Source organism: Hemitrygon akajei, chromosome 2, assembly GCF_048418815.1.
Source record: "Hemitrygon akajei chromosome 2, sHemAka1.3, whole genome shotgun sequence".
Classification (NCBI taxonomy): Eukaryota; Metazoa; Chordata; class Chondrichthyes; order Myliobatiformes; family Dasyatidae; genus Hemitrygon; species Hemitrygon akajei.
In genome coordinates this window covers 141414106-141438890 of record NC_133125.1, presented here as the reverse complement: position 1 = coordinate 141438890, position 24785 = coordinate 141414106, and the positions used below count along the sequence as shown (strand labels likewise).

Here is a 24785-nt window from a genome sequence, read left to right as displayed (position 1 = left end):
TTCACAGAAAAAGTTGCATTAATAAAGTATTTAGTTGTATTTCTCTCTTTATGAACTGCCAGTAAGCTGTCGCTTGTCTTCAATACAGCCATCTTAAACTGGAAATCTCTCTGCATTTAGCAGCATTCATCTTCCCATCAATCCTGACCAGATTTCTGCTAAAAAAACATAACCTTGCCTGTAAAAGCTTTGCAAAGTGTCACTTAGAAGATACTGTAAAGATGTGGAAGGCAATCTTGTGGTCAGATGAGACCAAAATGGAACTGCTTGGCCTCAACACTAGGCAGTGTATGTGGCATAAATCTAATACTGCATATCAGCCAGGTAACACCATTCTTTCTGTAAGGTATGGTGGAGGTATCATCATGCTGTGGAGATGTTTTTCAGCAGCAGGGATTGACAATCTGGTCAGGGTTGATGGGAAGGTGAATGCTGCTAAATACTTAAGAGATCCTGGATTCAAACCTACTAGCCTAAGCCAGAAAGCCAAAACTAGAGAGGAAGTTCATTTTTCAGCAGGACATCAACCCAAAGCACACTGCCAGAGCAACCATGGAGTGGTTTCAAATAAGGGAAACTGATGTCCTTGTGTGGACCATTCATAGGCCTGACCTTAACCCTGTTAGAGTGTATTCTAGAGTTAGGCTATATAGCAAATATTAATTTCAGCAGCAACCAATCTTCAGATTTGAATGTGGATTGTAGATTGAACTTAAAATGCAGCTCTGAACACTAGTCTTCCTGGAGCTGCAGACTGTTGTTGATCACAAACCAGGAAACACCCATTCACTTGATATTTGCGTATGCATGAATCCAGAGAAAGAGACAGCTGGGTGTCTGGTGTTACTTTACCAGCAAAGATAGATGGATCGGCTGAGTTGGATGCTACTATTTTCAAACGTTTTATTCAAAAAGGGCACAAACGTATGGTTAATACAAAACATTCAGATCATATACATCGTCAAAACTCAATCTAAAACACCGGTGTAACCATAATCATTCAGAAATAAGCTCTACAGTTGTCTAGGGGTAATACTGAGTCCAATTGAAATATAAAGAGTCACTCAGAAGTTTGCAGGCTTTTCCCTTTTGGGAACCGCTGGGGTTTTCACGTTGTAGAGAGAGAGAGAGATGATTTAGAAAAGATAAACACTTGCCCGCCGTCTTGGCAGAGCCAATCCTTGGAATCAGGGGAGCAGACTTCCCTGTTGTTAGTTAAAAGTAGTCTTTCGTTGGTTCTAGCCACAGATTCGAAATTCGGAATCTAACGCATGTGGCTTCCTTCAAAATGCCTTCCCGCTCCCACGGGAATCGATATCGTGCTTCCTTGGTGTCTCCTGGGTGCATCTGAGGGTTCCCCCCCCCCCCCCCCCAGACCCTCCTTTATACTTCTTCACGGGATCGCAGGTGTCAATCAAGTTGCAGGTAATGCGATCTCTCTCTCAACCAGCCCACTTTGCCCGAGGGCTTTTCACGTGGTCTCCATGAGACAATAGTCAATGTCACCTTTATTCTGCTTCTTGGGAGAACTTGGTCTCTTTCTCTCTCTCCCATTTTCCTGTGTCTATTCAGCACGTCTCTTCCTCTTTTGGGTCAGCTGACCCCCCCTTGACTAGGGTTCTTGAGATTCTCACAAAGGAGGGGGCCGACGGCATAACACTGGAATGTGGGTATAAAGAAGGTGGTGTTTGGAAATTATATGTAATTCAAAGGAAGCATTGTAGTTACATTGTAACTAGAGAATTGTTCTGCTGTTGTCTTTGATCTATAGCATATAAAGTGAAGAGATGAGGCCTCAGTTGTTCAGGGTCGACCATAAATGTTGCATCTAGTTGTCTGGATATGCAAGCCAGGACAGTACAATATGGAGAGCAAGCTGTTGCCATGTAGCTCCTCTTCTCCACACACCTGATGAACCCAAAGGAACAGCAGAAACCCATTCGGTTTGGCACCAGCAGCATTACAGGAGTTGCCAGTCGGCATCAAACTCAACATAGGACTGCCTTAGGGACTCCAGGTCCGGATTCTTCCCTTGGAGTTTACTCCCGAAGCCTTCCCTTTTAGAGGGTATAGCTGCAAGGCAGCGGAAGTGAGATCAGAGTTTTCCTTCTCCTAGATGAACTGCTAACCATGGCTGAAGAGCCCCATCTCCCAAAGAGACTACTGTAGATTCCGTACTACAGAGCGCACCTGATTAAAAGCCGCAGGCTCTAATTTTAGAAAGAAAATCAATTTTGTACTTGTACAAGCCGCACCGGATTTTAAGCCACAGGTGTCCCACGTTGTAATATGAGATATTTACACAGAAAGATATTACATGTGAGGATTTTTTAACTTTTAATTAAATCCGTATGGTAACATAAACAAATACATATTGCAAATGCTTTTTTTCGAACCGTGCCTGTAACACGGCTACTTTTAAATATACATACGTATCGGTAACACACAAATTACATTGCGTATACTTTTTTACTGAACAGTGCACGAACAACATTCCAATATCTCCTAATGACTGGTAAAAAAATATATACTGCAGCCTACCAAGAAAAGTTATTGATCGCCTTTAACTTAAAAGCTGCATCATCGCGCGGGTCTAATGCGCTCGCCCCCACCTTTCCGTTTATCGCAAACCGGTATTTCCCCACAAGACGCGGCGAAACCGGATGTGACGTCATAGCATCCCGGGATGTAGTACAGAAAACAAATATACTTAAAACACTTCTAACTTTAACTAGAAAATACTAACAAATGAATTACTAAGCGAAAATATTATAAACTAAATAACTGCCATAAAGGCAGCTTTTCTTTGAGTGTTTTCCATGTTGATGAGGGTGAGTACAAATGACTGATTTACAATAATTTAATTGTGAAAGTGCGCTTGATTTATCGTACAATTTCATTGGACCTCTGTGAACTACTCATCAATTTTATTGGTCTACTGTTACGAGGCAAAATGTTTTTGGCGGCATGAAAAAAAAAACCATGCATTAGCCGCATCGTAGTAAAAGCCGCAGTGTTCAAAGCTGTTCAAAGCGTGGGAAAAAAGTAGCGGCTTATAATCCGGTATCTACGGTAGTTTTAAGATGCTGGTAGCCTGCCTTTGGCCATTCTCCTGTCAGTAGAAACAGTTCCGCTGGGCTTAGTAGCAAAGCCACATGCAAAGGCCAAGAGCTGGATTTAATTGTCAATAGACAATAGGTGCAGTAGACCATTCGGCCCTTCGAGCCTGCACCGCCATTTTGAGATCATGGCTGATCAATTACTATCAATACCCAGTTCCTGCCTTGTCCCCATATCCCTTGATTCCCCATCCATAAGATACCTATCTAGCTCCTTCTTGAAAGCATCCAGAGAATTGGCCTTCACTACCTTCCGAGGCAGTGCATTCCAGACCCCCACAACTCTCTGGGAGAAGAAGTTTTTCCTTAACTCTGTCCTAAATGACCTACCCCTTATTCTCCCCTGAGCTTTGATTTTACCCACCAATCTTCTATGTGGGACCTTATCAAATGCCTTCTGAAAATATGTCAGAGGCAATCTGAGTAGCATGCCATTGGGAGCATTTAATATATAGTGGGAGCTTTTCCTCACTACCACTCTTGTTTATAACAAGTGAATTTTTAGTTTCTCATGCTTTACAACTTTCTCTGTTTTTTGGGCTCTGCTGTGGAAAAAAAGAGCATGTGATTCACAAATAAAAATTCTCAGTTAAATTGATCAAAATTCCTGGTTGTAATAATCATTTATGTGTACAAAAGGTTGGGGGCTGAATACTTTTTCAAGGAACTGTACATTATGTTGGCAGTAAAATCCAAACCAACATTCCATATTAAACCCAGTCTTTCCTAAAGATCTCAATTTAATAGTTAGATGTTTCCTTGCACCTCATAGGAACTGCATTCAAACAATATATGCTGTACCGTTTTTTGTTAAGTGCACTTCCTACAGATGCCATTGTCATGCATATTAATTCTGAACAGGGAATTATTCAACCTTGTATGTCCAATACATAAATATGTAAGTATAACATTTTCTTTCCTTGTATACCCATTTGCCAGTTGAGCTCCCACCATCCTCTGAATTTTATATAAGTGCTATCCTTTCTTTTCCTTCTTACAACTTTGTTGTCACAGAAAAGACTTATGACTTTCATCTCTCCTCATGTAAAGTCTCCACTACATCTATATCTCTAATTTTAAGTGTCTGCAGCACTGTTTCCTTCAAACCAACATAGCCAGGAACTCAGATAAAATGTATACATAGGCCTAGACTCTGCAGCCTTAACAGGTATTGTCCAATCTAAGAAGAATGTCTGGCCTACAATTTGAAGTACATGTTTTAATAGATGTCAAGACCAAAAACTAATCAGAACATAGAAGTACATAATCAGGGTGTACTTCATCGACCCATTCCAAGGCTAAAATGATAGTCACCGTCTCAGATGTGAATACTGATACTTTGTCTGATAATCTTTTCCTAATAGTCACCCATAACTTTGGAACATAAACAGAAACACCTGTATGATGGTTCAAAAGATCACTGGTTCTGAACCTTCTGTGTAGATATGTAAGAATCCATAATATCTGTTTTGCATATATAGTTGAACTTTCTGTGCTATTGATAGTAATCACTCCTCATCTTATCCTTTTTTCTGAAGACCCAAATCAACCACAGGAAAAAAAAAATGGAGGAGTGACAGAAAGGGTACACTGGGACCATAATCCACATTAACCACCTAAAGATTTTGTGCCCATTCATTTCCCATACAACCAAAGCGAAAGACCTTATGAACGCAGTGCTCCCAACACTCTATTAATGTTGCCAATATTGGATGGCCAACCTTATGTTCTGTTTTGTTAACCCAATAAACCATTGCTAACTGTAACCTGCATAGAGGTAGAGGCATTTCACCCTTTTTCTACCCATAATGCTGAAATTGGTAATGATTTAATAGTATCAGCACCACAACAATCTCAATACTTGAATTTTATCTAGGAGTTTTAAGACCACTGGTGAGGCTGACCCATAAGCAACATATCCATAATCAAAGACAGATCTGATTAAATCAAGATAGATTTGTTTAATTGATCTCCCATTCACACCCCAATCACTCCTAACTAAGCACCTGAGCTCATTAAGGTCCATTTTAGACAGTGCTTTTGCTTTAAACTGTCTACCCAGTTGAACCAGTTTGGGAGAATCTTAGTATCAGAATATGACTCAACAATCTTACCTTTGCTGTTACAGGTTATTCGAAAAGTCATTGAAATTTAAAACAAAATCAGTTTGATGATCTACACAGCACGATGTTTAACAAACTGGTTGATCTGACCCTCACTAGTCTGGCAAAAATAGCTATTATAGCAGCATGAAATCACTGAAATGGACAGAGAAGACGTCAAACCTGAAACTCAGGTACTTTTGCATTCCTTTCAACAACAGGCATCTACTTTTGTATGCATAAGAAACAGTTTTTGTGGAAAAACCTCAGTTACAGGAAAGCAAATCCTTACCCTGTATGGAGCTGGTTCGATCCTCTCACCAAAGAGCACTTGGCCAAGGTTTTCAGAAGGACGTTTCTCCTCTTCCAACAGACAGAAATCAAACCTTTACCAGGAAGAAATGTTTTACAAATATCTATTAACTCAACATATTCTTGATTCAGGTGCAGGCATTATTTAACATGGAGATAAAGCCAGAAAATACTTTCTGTTAAATCAGTAAATAGATTCTGAATTTTTCAAATTTAAGATATTTACTTACGCAGCATACTCATATGGTAAGACAGATTCCACCGAATCAAGCCTGTTTACAAATAATTCAATGGTACTCTGGAAAGGGACAAAGAAAGAACAAGCTGTCATAATTCCAGCTGGTTTAGTCTACCTCAAATTCTTATGGCAATTCAAGGTTTCAAGAAGACTTACACATATATCATATATACAAATCTGGTTTAGCAACCCAAAACAAATTTACTTGCATTAAAGTGAGTTCACCAGATTGATTGTGTGGAAGGTATGACCCAAGAGATTAATATCATTAGACCTATATGCTTAAGTTTGTAAAAATAAGAGGTAATCTAATTGAAACACACAATGGCTTAATGTAGAGATGATAGTTCGCCTGGACATCTAGAACTCGAAGTCATTTTCAAAAACAAAAATAAGACCAACTTTCTTCACTCAGAAAGTAATGAATCTCTGGAATTCTCTACCAAGTTAGGGCTCATTCACTGAGTGCATCCAGGCAGATACTGAAAACATTTTGTTATTAAGAGACTTGAGGGAAATGGGGTTAGTGCAGTAAAGGTCACTCATAATCATTTTGGATGTAAGAGCAGGTGTGAAATGCTTAATAGCCTACTCATGCTACTGTTTCTTATATTCAAGGATTTGAACATATTCTCAGGGTTTGGTGTGAAAGGGTTACTGTATGAGGAACGACTGGCAGCTCTTGGGCTGTATTCTCTGGAGTTCAGGAGAATGAGGAGGGGATCTCATAGAAACATTCCAAATGTTACAAGGCCTGAACATATTAGATATGGCAAAGTTATTTCCCATGGTAGGGGATTCTAGGACAAGAGAGCACAACTTCAGGATTGAAGGACGTCTTTTTAGAACTGAGATGTGGAGAAATTACTTTAGTCAGAGGGCGGTAAATCTGTTGAATTTGTTGCCACGAGCGGCTGTGGAGGCCAAGTCATTGGGTGTATTTAAGGCAGAGATAGATAGGTTCTTGATTAGCCAGGGCATCAAAGGGTATGGGATGAAAGCAGGGGAGTGGGGATGACTGGATGAGTTCGATTAGCTCATGATTGAATGGCAGAGCAAACTTGAAGAGTTGAATGACCTGCTTCTGCTCCTACATCTTATGGTGTCAAAAACAACAGTCTTGCCAAAAAAAACATGGCTTTCAAGGTAAGTCATAATTGAATTAGGATTTATTATTGTCACATATACTGAAGTACAGTTTGTCTTGCATACCATTAAAACAGATCCATTCATCACAGTGCATTGAGATAGCGCAAGGTAATACAACATCAGAATACAGAATAAGATGTAATAACCACAGAGGAAGTGCAGTGCAGGTAGATGGAAGTAGATTGTGCATCAAGAGTCCATTTTATCATATTTGGGAGCTATTTAATAGTCTTTAACAGTGGGGTAGAAGCTGTTCTTGAGCCTAATGGGACATGCTTTCAGGCTTTTGTATCTGTTGCCCAATGAGAGAAGGAAGGTCTGGGATCTTTGAAGATGTTGGCTGTTTTACTGAGGCAATGAGAAGTATACACAGAGTACATGGAGGGGAGGCTGGCTTCTATTATGGGCTGAGCCACATCCACAATTCTCTGCAGTTTCTTGTGGTCACAGGCAGAGCAAGTTGTCATAACAGGATTTTTAACAGATGATACAAAAGGTACATACCATGTGCATTCAGTATCAATGCAGTTCATGATTTATACTGTCACTGGTTTGCTCAAGAGCAGAACAATGGAACAATATAAAGAATCTTTATTCCACAATATTGTATACGAAATCCATTTCAACAAGGTTTGAATGAGAAAAGAGACTTCTAAATGAAGATAGATTGATACTGAAAAAGTGATTCATACATTATTAATAAAGATTTTATGTAAACCACAGAATTTTCAACATTCAGAAAAAAACCTTTCTTTCTTCTATCTTGCCCTATCAAAATAAAAATGGAAGTGGTACAATCAGACAAGAGAAAATCGGCAGATACTGGAAATCCAAGCAAAAAAACACACACACAAAAAAAATACTGGAGGAACTCAACAGTCCAGGCAGCATCCAAGGAAACTTTTTCCATTGATACTGTCTGGCCCTCCAGCAATGTATGTGTGAAAGTGGTACAGGATTATGTCACTAACAATCCAAATACCTCTTGGCAGGACGCAGAACTGGCTCTTCACACCGCAAGCTAGTGGTAACATTCTCTGAGTCCAGCTGAGAGCCAGTCTCTCTTAACCTCTTAGGAGTGCAAGTCTCATCTACTCAGTCTCTCATTGAGCTTCCCATCCCTGGAACCTATAGTGTATACTTTTTTATTACACACTCTCCCTGGCAAAACTACACAATATTTCAGGTAACAACACACACAAAATGCTGGTGGAACACAGCAGGCCAGGCAGCATCTATAGGGAGAAGCGCTGTTGACGTTTCGGGCCAAGACCCTTTGTCAGGACTAACCGAAAGGAAAGATAGTAAGAGATTTGAAAGTAGTGGGGGGAGGGGGAAATGCGAAATGATAGGAGAAGACTGGAGGGGTTGGGATGAAGCTAAGAGCTGGAAAGGTGATTGGCGAAAGTGATACAGAGCTGGAGAAGGGAAAGGATCATGGGACGGGAGGCCTCAGGAGAAAGAAAGTGGGGGGAGCACCAGAGGGAGATGGAGAACAGGCAAACAACTAAATATGTCAGGGATGGGGTAAGAAGGGGATGAGGGGCATTAACGGAAGTTAGACTCAGGTTGGAGGCTACCCAGCCGGTATATAAGGTGTTGTTCCTCCAACCTGAGTTTGGATTCATCCTGACAGTAGAGGAGGCTATGGATAGACATATCAGAATGGGAATGTGTGGCCACTGGGAGATCCTGCTTTTTCTGGCGGACCGAGCGTAGGTGTTCAGTGAAACGGCCTCCCAGTCTGCGTCGGGTCTCACCAATATATAAAAGGCCACACCGGGAGCACCGGATGCAGTATACCACACCAGCCGACTCACAGGTGAAGTGTCGCCTCACCTGGAAGGACTGTCTGGGGCCCTGAATGGTGGTGAGGGAGGAAGTGTGAGGGCAGGTGTAGCACTTGTTCCGTTTACAAGGATAAGTGCCAGGTAGGAGATCGGTGGGAAGGGATGGGGGGGATGAGTGGACAAGGGAGTTGCGTAGGGAGCGATCCCTGCGAAAAGCAGAAGGGGGGGGAGGGAAAAATGTGTTTGGTAGTGGGATCCCGTTGGAGGTGGCAGAAGTTACGGAGAATTATACGTTGGACCTGGAGGCTGGTGGGGTGGTGGGTGGATGGGGTGAGGGCAGATTTGCGGGAAATGGGAGAGATGCATTTGAGAGCAGAGTTGATGGTGGATGAAGGGAAGCCCCTTGGTTTAAAAAAGGAAGACATCTCTTTTGTCCTGGAATGAAAAGCCTCATCCTGAGAGCAGATGCGGTGGAGACGGAGGAATTGTGAGAAGGGGATAGCATTTTTGCAAGAGACAGGGTGGGAAGAGGAATAGTCCAGGTAGCTGTGAGAGTCAAGACTTACAGTAGATATCAGTAGATAGGCCATCTCCAGAGATGGAGACAGAAAGATTAAGAAAGGGGAGGGAGGTGTTGGAAATGGACCGGATAAATTTGAGGGCAGAGTGAAAGTTGGAGGCAAAGTTAATGAAGTCAACGAGCTCAGCATGCGTGCAAGAGGCAACGCCAGTGCAGTTGTCGATGTAGCGAAGGAAAAGAGGGGGATGGATACCCGTATAGCCTTGGAACATGGACTGTTCCACAAAGCCAACAAAAAGGCAGGCATAACTGGGACCCATACGGGTGCCCATGGCTACACCCTTGGTTTGGAGGAAGTGGGAGGAGCCAAAGGAGAAATTATTGAAAGTAAGAACTAATTCCGCTAGACAGAGGAGAGTGGTGGTAGAGGGGAATTGGTTAGGTCTGGAATTCAAAAAAAAGCGAAGAGCTTCGAGACCATCTCGGTAGGGGATGGAGGTATATAGGGACTGGATGGCCATGGTGAAAATAAGACGGTGGGGGCCAGGGAACTTAAAATCATTGAAAAAATTCAAAGCATGAGAAGTGTCACGAACATAGGTGGGAAGAGATTGAACAAGGGGGGATAAGACAGTGTCAAGGTATGCAGAAATGAGTTCAGTGGTGCAGGAGCAAGCTGAGACAATAGGTCTACCTGGACAGGCAGGTCTGTGGATCTTGGGTAGGAGGTAGAAACGGGAAGTGCGGGGTGTGGAAACTATGAGGTTGGTGGCAGTGGATGAGAGATCCCCAGAGCTGATAAGGTTGGTGATGGTATAGGAGACAATGGCCTGGTGCTCCTTAGTGGGGTCATGATCAAGGGGTAAATAAGAGGAGGTATCAGAGAGTTGTCGCTGTGCCTCGGCCAGGTAGAGGTCAGTACGCCAGACAATAACAGCTCCCCCCTTACCAGCAGGTTTTATAGTGAGGTTGGGATTGGTGCGGAGGGAGCGGAGAGCAGAGCGTTTGGAAGGAGTGAGGTTGGAATTGGAACAGGGTGTGGTGAAGTCAAGACGGTTGATGTCCCGTCAGCAATAAAAATATTTCAGGTGTGGCCTTTACACAATTGCAGTACTCGTCTCCACTCCTACATTGAAATGCTTTTGACAGAAAAAGCCTTTTGAGGGAAAAAAACCTTGAGCAAAACACATCAGACATGCACATAGTATCTCCAGTCAATAGCTAATGATGATGAAACAGATATTTCAAGTGTAGTTCTTCAGGTCAGAGCTCATGGTATGAACTTTTTCTTCATTTCACTTCTGATTTCTCTTGCCTGTTTTACACCTGGAAGTTATCATAAATCACACTGCTATGTTCACACACTTTCAGGATCCCAAATGCACTCCAAATATCGTTAATAACATTGGAACCAGTGTAAACAACCTTTGTATTCCACAAGATTTACAACCCAAAAACCTATTTATCCCAGCAATTTCAAATACAGCTGACAGCCAGGACAAGATTCTCATCCAAAGTAGCAGGTTCCACTTTTAAACCCCACTTCAGCGATGAGGCAGGTACATTAAGAAAATTTAAAAGACATTTAGGCAGATCCAGGGATAGGAAAGGTTGACAGGGATAAGGATCAAACATGGGAAAATGGGAATAGCTCAGGCAATTTGGTCGCACAGATCTGCTTCTGTGCGGTATAGAAACATAGAAACAAAGAATACCTACAGCACAATACAGGACCTTCGGCCCACAAAGTTGTGCTGAGCATGTCCCTACCTCAGAAATTACTAGGGTTACCCACAGCCCTCTATTTTTCAAAGCTCCATGTACCTACCCAAAAGTCTCTTAAAAGACCCTATTGTATCTGCCACTACCACCATTGCTGGCAGCCCATTCCACGCACTCACCACTCTCTGTGTAAAAAAAACTTACCCCTGATATCTCCTCTGTACCAACTCCCCAACACCTTAAACCTGTGCCCTCTTGTGGCAGCCATTTCAACCCTGGGAAAAAGCCACTGACTATCCACAAGATCAATACCTCTCATCATCTTATACACCTCTATCAGGTCACCTCTCATCCTCCATTGCTCCAAGGAGAAAAGGCCGAGTTCTCTCAATGTGTTTTCATAAGGCATGCTCCCCAATCCAGGCACATCCTTCCTATAGCAATGTGACCAGAACTGAGCACAGTATTCCAAGTGGGGTCTAATCAGGGCCCTATATAGCTGCAACATTACCTCTCAACTCTAAAACTCAATCCCATGATTGATGAAGGCCAATGCACTTTATGCCTTCTTAACCACAGAGTCGACCTGCGCAGCTGCTATGAGCGTCCTATGGACTCGGACCCCAAGATCCCTCTGATCCTCCACACTGCCAAGAGTCTTACCATTAATACTATATTCTGCCATCATATTTGACCTACCAAAATGAACCACTTCACACTTATCTGGGTTGAACTGCATCTGCCACTTCTCTGCCCAGTTTTGCATCCTCTCAATGGTCCCGCTGATAGCCCTCCACACTACCTACACCACTCCCAACCTTTGTGTTATCAGCAAACTTACTAACCCATCCCTCCACTTCCTCATCCAAGTCATTTATAAAAATCACAAAGAGTAAGGGTCCCAGTACAGATCCATGAGGCACACTACTGGTCACCGACTCCATGCAGAATATGACCCATCTACAACCACACTTTGCCTTCTGTGGGCAAGCCAGTTCTGGTTCCACAAAGTAATGTCCCCTTGGATCCTATGCCTCCTTACTTTCTCAATAAGCCTTGCATGGGGTATCTTATCAAATGCCTTCCTGAAATCCATATACACTACATCTACTGCTCTTCCTTCATCAATGTGTTTAGTCACATCCACAAAAAATTCAATAAGGCTTGTAAGGCATGACCTGCCATCAACAAAGCCATGCTGACTGTTTCTAGTCATATTATGCCTATCCAAATGTTCATAAATCCAGTCCTGACGAAGGGTCTTGGCCTGAAACGTCGACTGTACTTCTTCCTATAGATGGTGCCTGGCCTGCTGCATTCCACCAGCATTTTGTGTGTGTTGCTTGAATTTCCAGCATCTGCAGATTTCCTCGTGTTTGCGTTCATAAATCCTGCCTCTCAGGATCTTCTCCATCAATTTACCAACCACTGAAGTATATAATTATATAATAAGTATATAACCACTGGTCTATAATTTCCTGGGCTATCTCTACCCCCTTTTTTGAATCAGGGAACAACAGCCGCAACCCTCCAATCTTCCGGAACCTCTCCCATCCCCATTGATATGCAAAGATCATCGTCAGAGGCTCAGCAATCTCCTCCCTTGCCTCCCACAGTAGCCTGGGGTAATCTCATCTGGTCCCGGCAATTTATCCAACTTGATGCTTTCCAAAAGCTCCAGCACAGCCTCCTTCTTAATATCTACATGCTCAAGCTTTTCAGTCTACTGCAAGTCATCACTATGATCACCAAGATCCTTTTCCATAGTGAATACTGAAGTAAAGTATTCATTAAATACCTCTGCTATTTCCTCCGGTTCCATACACACTTTCCCACTGTCACACTTGATAGGTCCCATTCTTTCACATCTTATCCTCTTGCTCTTCACATACCTGTAGAATGCCTTGGGGTTTTCCTTAATCCTGTCCACCAAGGCCTTCTCATGGCCCCTTCTGGCTCTCATAATTTCCTTTTTAAGCTCCTTCCTGTTCGCCATATAATCTTCTAGATCTCTAACAATACCTAGTTCTCTGAACCTTTTGTAAGCTTTTCTTTTCTTTTTGACTAGATTTTCTACAGCCTTCGTACACCACGGTTCCTGCACCCTATCATAACTTCCACAGCTCTATGATGAATGCTGGGCTAACATTCTGCTGCAGTTCTAAAGGACCACCATACCAGTGAATGCTGACAGCTATAATATGAGACAATGACTGTTTGCCTCAAAGATGGTCCAATTGTACTTTGAAGAATTGGCAACTTTCCCAACCATCTTACCCAAAGTCACAGAAGGAGATCATCCAATCATTATTATTATACTGTCTGTTGTAACCTGATAAATGTAAACTGGTTGTCACATTTCCAACACTGCAACTGAAAGGCCACTCTGTCAATATTCATTGGCTCTGAAGCTGTTAGGAATAGGTGACTGGTCACAATCTGTTTCTTCTGCAAGAAAACTCATTTTTAAATAGAATGCAACATCACTAGCAGGCCAGGGCATAGTTGGGGGGGGGGGGGCACCCCCTCAGACGGGGGCGGGGGGCCTCACTGGATGAAGTGGGGTGGATGTCCCGTCAAACAAGGGGCTGGTGTCCTGTTAGACAAGGGCGGGAGTGTGGAGTGTTGTCCTCTCAGGCTAGTGGGGGTGGGGGGGGGGGGGAAGTTCCCCATCGAAAGCCAGGTCAGTCAGAAGATATGCGGGGGCAGATCCTGTCAGAAGCTGGGAGAGGTTATTCCTGTCAGAAGCGACGGGTGGGCGGGGAAGAGATGTTCCTGTCCGAAGTGGGAGGGGGATGTCCCTATCAGAATCCGAGGGAGTTGAGGGGTTCCTGTCAGAAGCCGGGGAGAGGTGTATTCCTGTCAGAATCGGGCCCCGCCCCGCCCCCAACACCCTCTCCTCTACTCCGCCGCTCACCTGACAATCGGCACCGTCGGTCTCACAGAAGTTGACGGGGGCAAGACCGGGCAGGTAGAAGGCGTCGGCAGCCCGGAGAACGGCGGCCAGCAGCAGTAGCGACAGCCGGGGACACATCCTCACTGTCCTGTCCCGTCCCGTCCCTTCCGCTTCGGCCGCTGCCACACACTCCGACACGTCACACCCGCCAACCCGCCTGCCGCATTGTGGGACGGTGGAGGGCTCCTCCCTCCAGGAGTCTGCAGAGGGCGCAGTGAGAGGGAGAACTGCGTGATAGCACCAAATCGACGGGCCGATCGGCCTCTGTCTAATTGAAAGCATATAAATCTAGGAGTAGGAGTAGACAGTCTGGCCCATCGAGACTGCTCGGCAATTCATGGTTGACATGGCAGTGAAATCTGCTCCACCTACCTGCCTTTTCCCCATAACCCTAAATTCACCTGCTATACAACAACCTATCTGACCGTGTCCTGAGTATATTTAACAAGGTATCCTCCACTATGTCCCTTATTGGAGAATTCCACAGATGCACTACTCCCTGGAGAAGCAATTCCTTCTCATCTCCATCCTAAATCTATTCCCCCAAACCTTGAGACTACCATCCCAAGTTCTAGTCTCACCTACCAGTAGAAACAACTTACCTGATTCTATCTTACCTATCCTTTTCATAATTTTGTATGTTTCTGTCAGGTCTTCTCTCATTCTTTTAAATTCCAGTGATTATAGTCACAGGCGACTCAATCTCGCCCGGTAAGCTAATGTCCTCATCTCCAGAATTAACACGGTTAACTCTCCTGCCCAGGAGAGTTAACATCAGCTACATGTTAGACTGGTTTCTCTCTCCACAGAAATACTGATGAGTGTTGCATTTTGTTTTATTTTTCAGCATCCATAGTTTTGTTCTGCTGGGTACCTGTTGCCTCATTCCATGCATGTGACGACTCCAAAAGCCGATGCCCTGAGCTGTAATAATGTTGCGCTAACCGCTACGCTAACGTACACTGGATGGCTTGAGTATCTCAGAAACTGCGAATCTCCTCAGACTTTCACGCACAACAGTCTCTAAAGCAGAGGTTCCCAACTATTTTTGTGCCATGGGCCCCTACCATTAACCGAGTAGACCCCAGGTTGGGAACCTCTACTCTGGAGTTTACAGGGAATGGTGCGATAAACCAAATAAAACATCCACTGAGCGGGTGTTCTGTGACTTTGTTAATGAGAGAAGTCAGAAAAGAATGGCCAGACTGGATCAAACTTGGAAATTAACAGTAACTCAATTAACCACGCATTACAAGAATGGTGTGCACTGAATGCACTGCACGTCGAACCTTGAAGAGGATAGTCTGCGGAAGACCACGAACAAACTCTCAGATTAATTGAGTATGGAGGTTTCAATGTGATTCAGTTGCAGCCAAATCCACTTAACACAAGCGGCCCGGTTCGAAGTTCAGGCACCACTAACTGCTGGCCCCTCCCCTATTTAACGCTGCCTGAGTCTACCAAACACACCTGTCCCGGAAGTCGTTTCAAACCCACACCGATATTTATGAACGCATAGAGGCATTGATACGGACATTTCAAAAAGTGGATACATACTTTACTTGGAAAATGACTTCAGCACACGAATATAGTAGTTACATGCGTCAATGAGTTATTTTCAGTAATTTTAAATCAACTGTGTAAGATTATGAGAGGTATAGAGAGGCTAGACAGTCAGCACCTTTTCAGCTAAGGTAGCAATGGCCAATGTACACCTGCTTAAGACAAATGGAGGGAAGTTTAGAGGAGGTATCAGAGGTAGGTTGTTTTACACAGTGTGTGCTGGGTGCCTGGAATGCACTGCTGGGGATTATGGTAGAGACAGATACATCAGGGACACTAAAAAGACTTTTATACAGGCAACTGGATGTAAGAAAAATGGAGAGTTATGGGCTATGTAGGAGGGAAAGTTTAGATTGATCATGGAGTAGGTTTATATTGGTCAGCACAACATTGTGGGCTGAAGGGCCAGGGCTGTGCTGTATGTAGATTACTCCCAATCAGTTGACTGGATACTCAGAATGAAGAGAATCCTTAATTTTTAGTTCAGTCGAATCAATAAAATAGACAGAGGTGACCATTTCTCTATCATTTATATGGAGAAAATTTTTAAAAAATGATTTAGCCATTCTGCTGACCAATTGCACTGGTCAGAAGTGATTATTCAGTCTGTGATGGCGGAAATTAGTTTTGGCAGAAACAAATAAAGGGCTTTACAGCACAATTGTTGCTCCAGTTTTCCAGAACAGTAGTAGTGTGGTCATTCACGTTGATAATGTTGTTCTCCAAAGGGATTGTCTATTGGAAGGTCCACAGGTGGCTGTAGAGGCCGATCCAAGATGTTAGGGTGGATTGCCTTAATGGTGAACATCTGTGTGTGACTTTGTATGATGTTTGAGGCTGATGCTTGGGAAGTCACCTTATGGTCCTGGACAGATCGGGGGCAGGGCCCAGTGGCATGGAATGCGAGAGAACTGGGGACCCTTCACTGCTGCAACCTCCCTCCATCTTCACTGCTATTGCCATGTGTTATCATCTTCTGCCAGCTCCACCGTTGTGTTCTTTGTTGGATCGCTCCTGTCTGGAACCTCCCTCTGACCTTACCACCAAGGGTGACCCTACCATGAGCTTAGCGTCAGTCATCTAATCTCCAGATGGCATCACAAGCCTTTTGAACATGACAAGGTAACGACCTTCGGAGAAGTCCAGAACATCAACGCCAGGTCATGCAAACTCTACATTCCTTTAAAGTGTAGTAAAATTGTCTTAATCTTTGTCTATAAACCCCATTCAAGTGTCACATTAACTCCAGCGATTTAAGAATGTGAAATTAAACTTTGTTTCAATACTCCACTTGCTGCCAACTCCCCATCCTTTGCTCTCTGCCACAAAGCATTTACCACCAAACAACTTTATAGGGATGTGTTTATAATTCAATTAAAGAGAGTTCAGCTTTAATCCTCTAGCAAAATAAAATGTTTAGAGAAATTCAGTAGGTTAGGCAGAATCCATGGAAGGAAATGAATAGTCAAGTTTCAAGTTTATTGTCACATATATCTCATATGTGAGATATATGAAAAAAATAAGACCATAAGACATAGGGACAGATTTGGGCCACTTGGCCCATTGAGTCTGCTCTGCCATTCCATCATAGCTGGTTTATTAACCCTCTCAACCCCATTCTCCTGCCTTCTCCCCATAACCTTTGACATACTGACTAACCAAAAACCTATCAGCCTCTGCTTTAAACATATACTCAATGTCTTGGCCTGGAATCCATTGCAATGAATTCCACAGATTCACCATCCTCTGGCTGAAGAGATTGCTTTTCATCTCTGTTCTAAATGAACATCCCTCTATTCTGAGGCTGTGCCCTCTGGGTCCTAGACTCACCCACAAAAGGAAACAGCCTCTCAATATATACTCTGTCTAGGCCTTTCAATATTCAATAGGTTTAATTGAGATTCCACCCCTCATTCTTCTGAGCTCCAGTGAACACAGGCCCAGAGTCATCATATGCTCCTCGTATGTTTACTCTTTCATTCCTGAAATAATTTTCTGTCCCTCTCCAATGCCAGTACATCTTTTCCGAGATAAGGGACCCAAAACTGCTCACAAAAATTCAAGTGTGGTCTGACCAATGCCTTATAAAGTTTCAGCTCCATATTCTTACTCTCATGTTCTAGTCCTCTTGAAATGAATGCTAACATTGCAATTGCCTTCCTTACCAGCAACACAATTTGCAGGTTAACCTTTGAGGAATCCTGCACAAGGTCTTTCAAGTCCCTTTGCACTTCTGATTTTTGTATTTTCTCCCCTTTTAGAAAATAGTCTATGCCTTTATTCCTTCTACCAAAGTGCATGACTATACACTTCCCTAGACTATACTCCATCTGCCACTTCTTTGCCCATTCTCCCAATCTTCAGACTACCTGCTTCCTCAACACTATCTGCCCCTCCACCTATCTTTGTATCACCTACAAACTTGGCAACAAAGCCGTCAATTCTGTCATCCAAACCGTTGATATAAAACATGAAAGGAAGCGGTCCCAATACTGACCCCTGTGGAACATCGCTGGTCAATACCCAACCAGAAAACATTTATTTTGACTCTTTGCCTCCTGCTGGTCAGCCAATCTTCTATCCATGCTAGTACCTTTCATGTAATACCATGGGCCTTTTTAAAGCAAGCTCATGTGAGGCATCTTGTCAATGCCATATGAAAATCCAAGTACACAACATCCACTATCCTGCCTGCTATTTCTTCAAGGAATTCAAACAGATTTGTCAGGCAAGACATCCCCTTAGGAAGACCATGCCAATTTTTCCTTACTTTATCATGCGCCTCCAAGTACCCAAAAACCTCATCCTTAATGGACTCCAACATGTTCCCAACCACTGAAGTCAGGCGAATTGGCCTATAGTTTCCCTTCTTCTGCTTCTCTCCCTTCTTTGCAGTGCCATCTGCAATTTTCCGGTAAATTCAGTTATTGTCCAATGACGATAACAAAATCAAAATCAAACAGGAAATCTGCGCAGAGAATTCTTTAAGTGGAAAAGCCATAGCACTGGGACAATTCCACTCGCTCTTGTCCTCAGAAGTCAGACTCCAGTGAATTGAGTAGTTGTCACAACTGGGGTCTTGCTTGGTTACAGTGGATGACCACAACTACTTCTGTGCTTTCTCGTGCCCTTAGCTCTCCATGAAGTGTTGCAGAACCACTTTCCTGGCTGTTGGATCTCACTGTTGATCCGGCCCACCCAGTCCACCGGAGCTGAATTTTCGAACTAGGATAGGCTAGTCACTATCTCACGGGGTTGTGAGGCCTGCCAGCTACCCTCGCCTGTTTTAGCCTGCCTGTCAAAGCAGTGTACTGGGATGTGGCACCTCTGCATGCAAACAGCTACCTGGAGCCACAGGTGGGGCAAAGGGCAAATGAGTTGCCCCAGAATGGATACGACTGCCCCCTTCACCCAAGGTGCTACCCCTCCCTGGACATATCATACACACCACAGGGTACAAATGCCATGGAAGGTAGCTTTTTACGGCAGTAGCACAGTAAGTCAACATAGACTTAAATCAACATAAATTACTTACACAACAGATTAGACTAAACAACATAATAACATTAGTGCGAGTTAAGAGAAAGAAGAAACATAGATCAAGGTAATGTTAGGGTTTTTCAGATTGATTCAGAACCCGATGGCAGTGAGGATGAATCTACTATTGAACCTTGAGGTGTGGGTATGGGTCTTCAGGGAGTCTAGATGAAGGATCTTGACCCAAAATGTTAACCGTCCAATTGCCCCTAAGATGCTGCCTGACCTTCTGAGTTTCTCTAGCAGATTTGTCAAGCAGAGTTGGACTGCGCCTAATCGGTGAAAGGAAGCATGAGGAGAAGCAATGACTTCACGGACCGTAGGTTAGGTCCATGACTGAAGATTAAAATGCAGTCGTTGCCTCCCAGGTGTCAGGGTCAGTGATGTCTCAGACTGGGAACATGGCATTCTAAAGGGAGAGAGTAAGCGGCCCTAATGGTACATATTGGCACCAATATGGAAAGGTGAACAGGTCCTGAAGAGAGAGTTTAGGGAGCTAGGTAGAAAACTGAAGAGTAGGACCTCCAAGATAGTAATCTCTAGCTTGCTGCCTATGCCATGCCCATTAAGGGTAATAACAGGATGATTTGGCACATGAATGCGTGCCTGAGGAACTGGTGCAGGGGGTAGGAGTTCAGATTTCTCGATCATAGCGATCTCTCCTGACCTGTACAAAAGAGACGAGTTCCACCTGAACCCAGGGAGACCGATATCCTTGTGGACCGGTTTGCGAGAGCAGTTTGGGAGAGTTTAACCTAATTTAGCAGAGGGACAGGAGCTGGAGTGAAAGGGCTGAGGATGGGTTAGTTAGTTTACATAAAGAGGCAGTGTGTAGTGAGACTGCTAGGAAGGACAGGCTGGTGATATTGCAAAATTGCAGTCAGTGGGATAAGTTGTAATGTAAAAGGGGGTCAATTTCAAAAAGGGTGATGAATACAGAATTGAATGGAATAAAGTAGGGGGACTTAGAGCAGAGTTACAGATTGGCACATATGACATTGTGGGCATCACTGAATTGTGGCTGAAAGAAGATGATAGCTGGGAGCTTAATGTCCAAGGACACACATTGTATCGAAAGGAACAAGCAAGCAAGCAGAGGGGGTTGGCATGGCTCCACTGGGGAAAAATTAAATCAAATCATTAGAAATTGGTGACATAAGATCAGAAGGTATAGAATCGTAAGTAGAGATAAGAAACTGCAAGGGTAAAAAGACCCTCATTGAGTTGTAGACAGAGCTCCAAACAGTAGCAAAGGTATGGTCAACTAATCACAACGGGAGATAGCAAATGAAGGTCAAAAGGGCAATGTTACGATAGTCATGGAGGATTTCAATATGCAGGTAGATTGGGAAAATCACTTTGGTGCTGGATCCCAAGGAATTTGTAGAGTGCTTATGAGATACATTTTTGAGCATCTCATAGCTGAGCCGACTAGGGGTCAAGTATTCTGGATTGGGTGTTGTGCAGTGAACTAGAATTGATTAGAAAGCTTAAAGTAAAGGAACCCTTGGGGGGACCAGTGATCATAATATGATAGAATTCACACTACAATGAGAGAAGGAGAAGGCAGATGTATCAGCATCACATTGGAGTAATGTAAATTACTGAGGCACGAGAGAGGAGCTGGCCAAAATTGATTGGAAGGGGACACTAGCAGGGATGATGGGAGAGCAGCAATAGCTGGAGTTACTGGGAGCAATTCGGAAGATAGAGGATATATGCATCCTATAAAAGCACTCTAAAATTGGGATGATGCAAGCATGACTGACAAGAGAAGTCAAAGCCAACATAAAAGCCAGAGAGAGGGCATATAATGGAGCAAAACTTAGTGGGAAACTAGAGAACTGGGAAACTTTTAAAAACCAACAGAAGGCAACTAAAAAGTCATAAAGAAGGAAAAGATGGAATACCAAGCTAAGCTAGCCAATAATATTAAAGAGGATACCAAAAGTTTCTAAGATAGATAAAGTGTAAAAGAGAAGTGAGAATAGATCTCAGGCCATTGAAAAATGATGCCAAAGAGGTAGTATTGGGGGACAACAAAATGGCAGATGATCTGAATAAGTAATTTACATATATCTTCACTGTGGAAGACACTAGCAGTATGTTGGAAGTTTGAGAGTGTCAGGGGGCAGAAATGAGTGAAATTTCTATTACAAGAGAGAAGATGCTCAGGAAACTGATAGGTCTGAAGGTAGGTAAGTCACCTGGACCAGACTGTGTACACCCCAAGGTTCTGAAAAATGTGGCTGAAGAAATTGTGGAGGATTAGTAATGATTTTTCAAGAATCACCAGATTTTGGCATGGTTCCGGAGGACTAGAATATTGCAAATGTCACTCCACTCTTCAAGAAGGGAGAGAGGCAGAAGAAAGGAAATTATGGGTCAGCTAATCTAACTTCAGTAGATGGGAAGATGCTGGAGTCGATTGTTAAGGATGAGGTCTCAGGGTACTTGGAGGAACATGATAAAATAGGCCAAAGTCAGCATAGTTTCCTTAAGAGAAAATCTTGCCTGACAAATCTGTTGAAATTCTTTGAAGAAATAACAAGCAGGATAGACAAAGGAGAACTGGTGGATGTTGTGTACTTGGATTTTCAGAAGGCCTTTGGCAAGGTGCCACACATAAAGCTGCGTAACAAGTTAAGAGCCTATGGAATTATGGGAAAGATACTAAAAAGGATAGTGCGTTGGCTGATTGGCAGGAGGCAAAGAGTGGGAATAAGAGGAGCCCTTTCTGGTTGGCTGCTGGTGCCTAGTGGTGTTTCACAAGGTTCTGTGTTGGGACCGCTTCTTTTTACGTTTTATGTCAGTGATTTAGATGATGGAATTGATGGCTTTGTGGCCAAGTTTGCAGATGATACAGATGATACGAAGATAGGTGGAGGGACAGATAGTGTTGAGGAAGCACAGAGGCTACAGAAGGACTTAGACAGATTAGGAGAATGGGCAAAGAAGTGGCAGATGGAATATAATGTTGGGAAGTGTGTGGTTGTGTACCCTGGCAGAAGAAATAAAAGAATAGACTAATTCCTAAATGGGGATAAAATTAAAAAATCTGAGGTGCAAAGGGACTTGGGAGTCTTTGTGCAGGATTCCCTCAAGATTAATTTGCAGGTTGAGTGGGTGGTGAGGAACACAATGCAATGTTAGCATTCTTTTTGAGAGGACTAGAATATAAAAGTGAGGATGTAATGTTGAGCTATTATAAGGCATTGGTGGGGCCTCATTTGGAGTATTGTAGGAGTATTGGAGCAGTTTTGGGACTCCCTATCTAAGAAAGGATGTGCTGACATCGGAGATGGTTCAAAGGTGGTTCACAAAAATGATTCTGGGACTGAAAGGCTTATCTTACAAGGAATGTTTGATGGCTCTGGGTGTGTGCTCACTGGCCTCAATAGAGAGGACGTTTCCTATGGCGTGGTGTAAAACAAGAGGACAGAGCCTCAGAAGAGTGGGACGTCCATTCAGAATGGAGATGAGGAGAAATTTATTTAGCCAGAGAATGGTATATGTGTGGCATTTGTTGGGTATCTTTAAGGCAGAGGTTGATAGATTTTTAATTAGGGCATGAAGGGATGTAGGGAGAAGGCAGGAGATTGGGGTTGAGAGGAAAATGGATCAGCCATGATGAAATGATGGAGCAGACTTAATGGACCAAAGCCTAATTCTGCTCCTATATGTTTTTGCTCCAGATTCCAACATCAGCATTCTCCTGTGTTTTCAACTTAATGTGTGGTGACTATTTGACTGAGCAAACATTAATCCTCTACAGTGCTCTGGTTCAATGAGCTCAACTTAAATTTAAAACTGAAACTGCAGGTAGGCTTCTGGCTAATAATTAAGGCAGCAGACTCCAACTCCCGATATTCTGGAGTACTGGAGAGATGTGAAAAATTACAACCCTTAGCCCGTGTTTCATGAATTAATCAGCGCTTTTCTCTCTTCCCCCATAGAGCTACTTCAATCTGGTAGGTTACAGATTTTGTACAAATTTAAATTTTTGGATTATATGTGGCATTTGCAAATCATATCTCCATTGAAATGTATCACCAACCCTAGTGTTATCCCTGGCTTTTCTTTTGCATTGCAATGAAAAGTAAAAGAATTGCAATATTTGCTTTGTAGTATTGTGGAAAGTGTTTAAAATGTTCCTTTTTCAACTCTGTTATCCGTAATGTTAATTGCAACTGTCAGGCACCTCAATGGCTGGATGGTTCCTGAGCCTTATAGTTTTTCCCCTCTGTCACCTACCTTTTCACTGAGCTTTTGCAGCCTCTCCGTTTCGTTACAGGTGGCCCAATGTCAAACTTCAGTCATCTATGAGATTAAAGAAAAGGCTAGCTTTATTTCTCACATGCACATCGACACATTGAAACACATAGTGAAATCTGTCATTTGTGTCAATGACCAAAACAGTCTGAGGATTGTCCTTGGAAGCAGCCTGCAAACGTCACCACATTTCCGGTGCCAGCGTAGCCTTCTCACATCTCATGAACACTAACCCTAACCGTACGTCTTTGGAATGTGGGAGGAAACTAGAGCAGCTGGAGGAAACATGCTGTTGGGTATCTGTTATTCTTTTGATCCTTTGGGTTCTTCCAGCAGTCTTAATTCTAAACAATCATTTATTTTAAAGTGTAAATAGACATACAAATACTAAGCAAACAAATTAAAGAGCTGAGAAATGAAACAAACATGAATGAAAAGCAAAGGAGGTGAAGATAAAGTAAAAGATGAAAAGACGAAGACTGTGCCTCTGAAAAACCCATCATTTTTAATGAAGTTAATGAATTTCACAACATCTGGCCAGTGATATTAAAGCTGATTGATTCTGATTTTATACTTGGGATAATAAAATAAACCAGTCGTTGGTTGCATATTAATATCATGTGAGTAATGTGCTAGTACTCAGCCAATGAAAAATGAAGAAGTTAGTTTAGCTGCTATACCACTTTCTGCCAGTAAGTGGGGCCAAACCACTACATACTGTGAAAAATACATGAGTTTGTAAAAAAATACAAATCTTATAAAAAGTATTTAAAAAACAGTGAGTTCCAACAACGTGATCACGGAGGGAATGTACCAACTCCTTAGGGACAGCGCTGAGGTTTGAACCCCTATTGGTTCTGCACAACATTACACTAACTGCTATGCTACTGTGCTCGATAATAACTTATGCAATGCTTCTGCTTCTCATTAAGATGCAAAAGAAAAGCCAGAGATAACGATACAGTTGGTGATAGATTTAATAACTTACAAAATGCCTTAGGAGATTTTAACTATGTTAAAGAGTCTATATAAACGAGTGATATTGTTGTTAGTCGATTAATTACATTAATCTATTTTCTTTTGACTCTTTGCTAGTTTGTCACTTATTGTGCCTGTTTGCATTAAGAACGTGTACAGAAAACTTTGTACTTAACAAGTGTAGGATGACTAATCCTGAAATTCTAGATATATTCCTCATTCTGCATCATGCATGTACAAAATGCAGTGGAGTACTCTCCACTTGGCTGGATGAGTACAGTTCCAGCCGCGCTCACGAAGGCAAAGCTGACCGCTGGACTGTCATCTCATCTATCACCTGAAAAAAGCAGTCCATCTGTCAATGCGCCCTGCAGACAGGTACCAGCTACTTGCCAAGGCTTCAACGCAGCACCCCGACAATTGCAGCCTTAAACGACAAGGGAGTAGGCACACTGGAGCACCACTTTGAACAATGAGTTTTTTACTTTCAATGTTGGCTTAGCAGGAGAAGCCAGAGAGTAGCAGTA

At 43.0% G+C, this 24785-nt stretch overlaps 1 protein-coding gene across 1 annotated transcript in view; it reads right to left on the bottom strand.

The window, feature by feature from the left end:
* tm9sf2 (transmembrane 9 superfamily member 2) overlaps positions 1-14060 on the bottom strand; it is a 57919-nt gene extending 43859 nt beyond the window's left edge. Inside the window, exons 1-3 of the mRNA XM_073028671.1 lie at positions 13870-14060; positions 5764-5831; positions 5514-5607 (exon numbers count right to left, since the gene is read on the bottom strand). Coding sequence (XP_072884772.1) covers positions 5514-5607; positions 5764-5831; positions 13870-13986 — 279 coding nt within the window. The 5' untranslated portion in view covers positions 13987-14060. The remainder of the gene's footprint in view (positions 1-5513; positions 5608-5763; positions 5832-13869) is intronic.
* Between the last annotated feature and the right edge of the window lie 10725 nt (positions 14061-24785).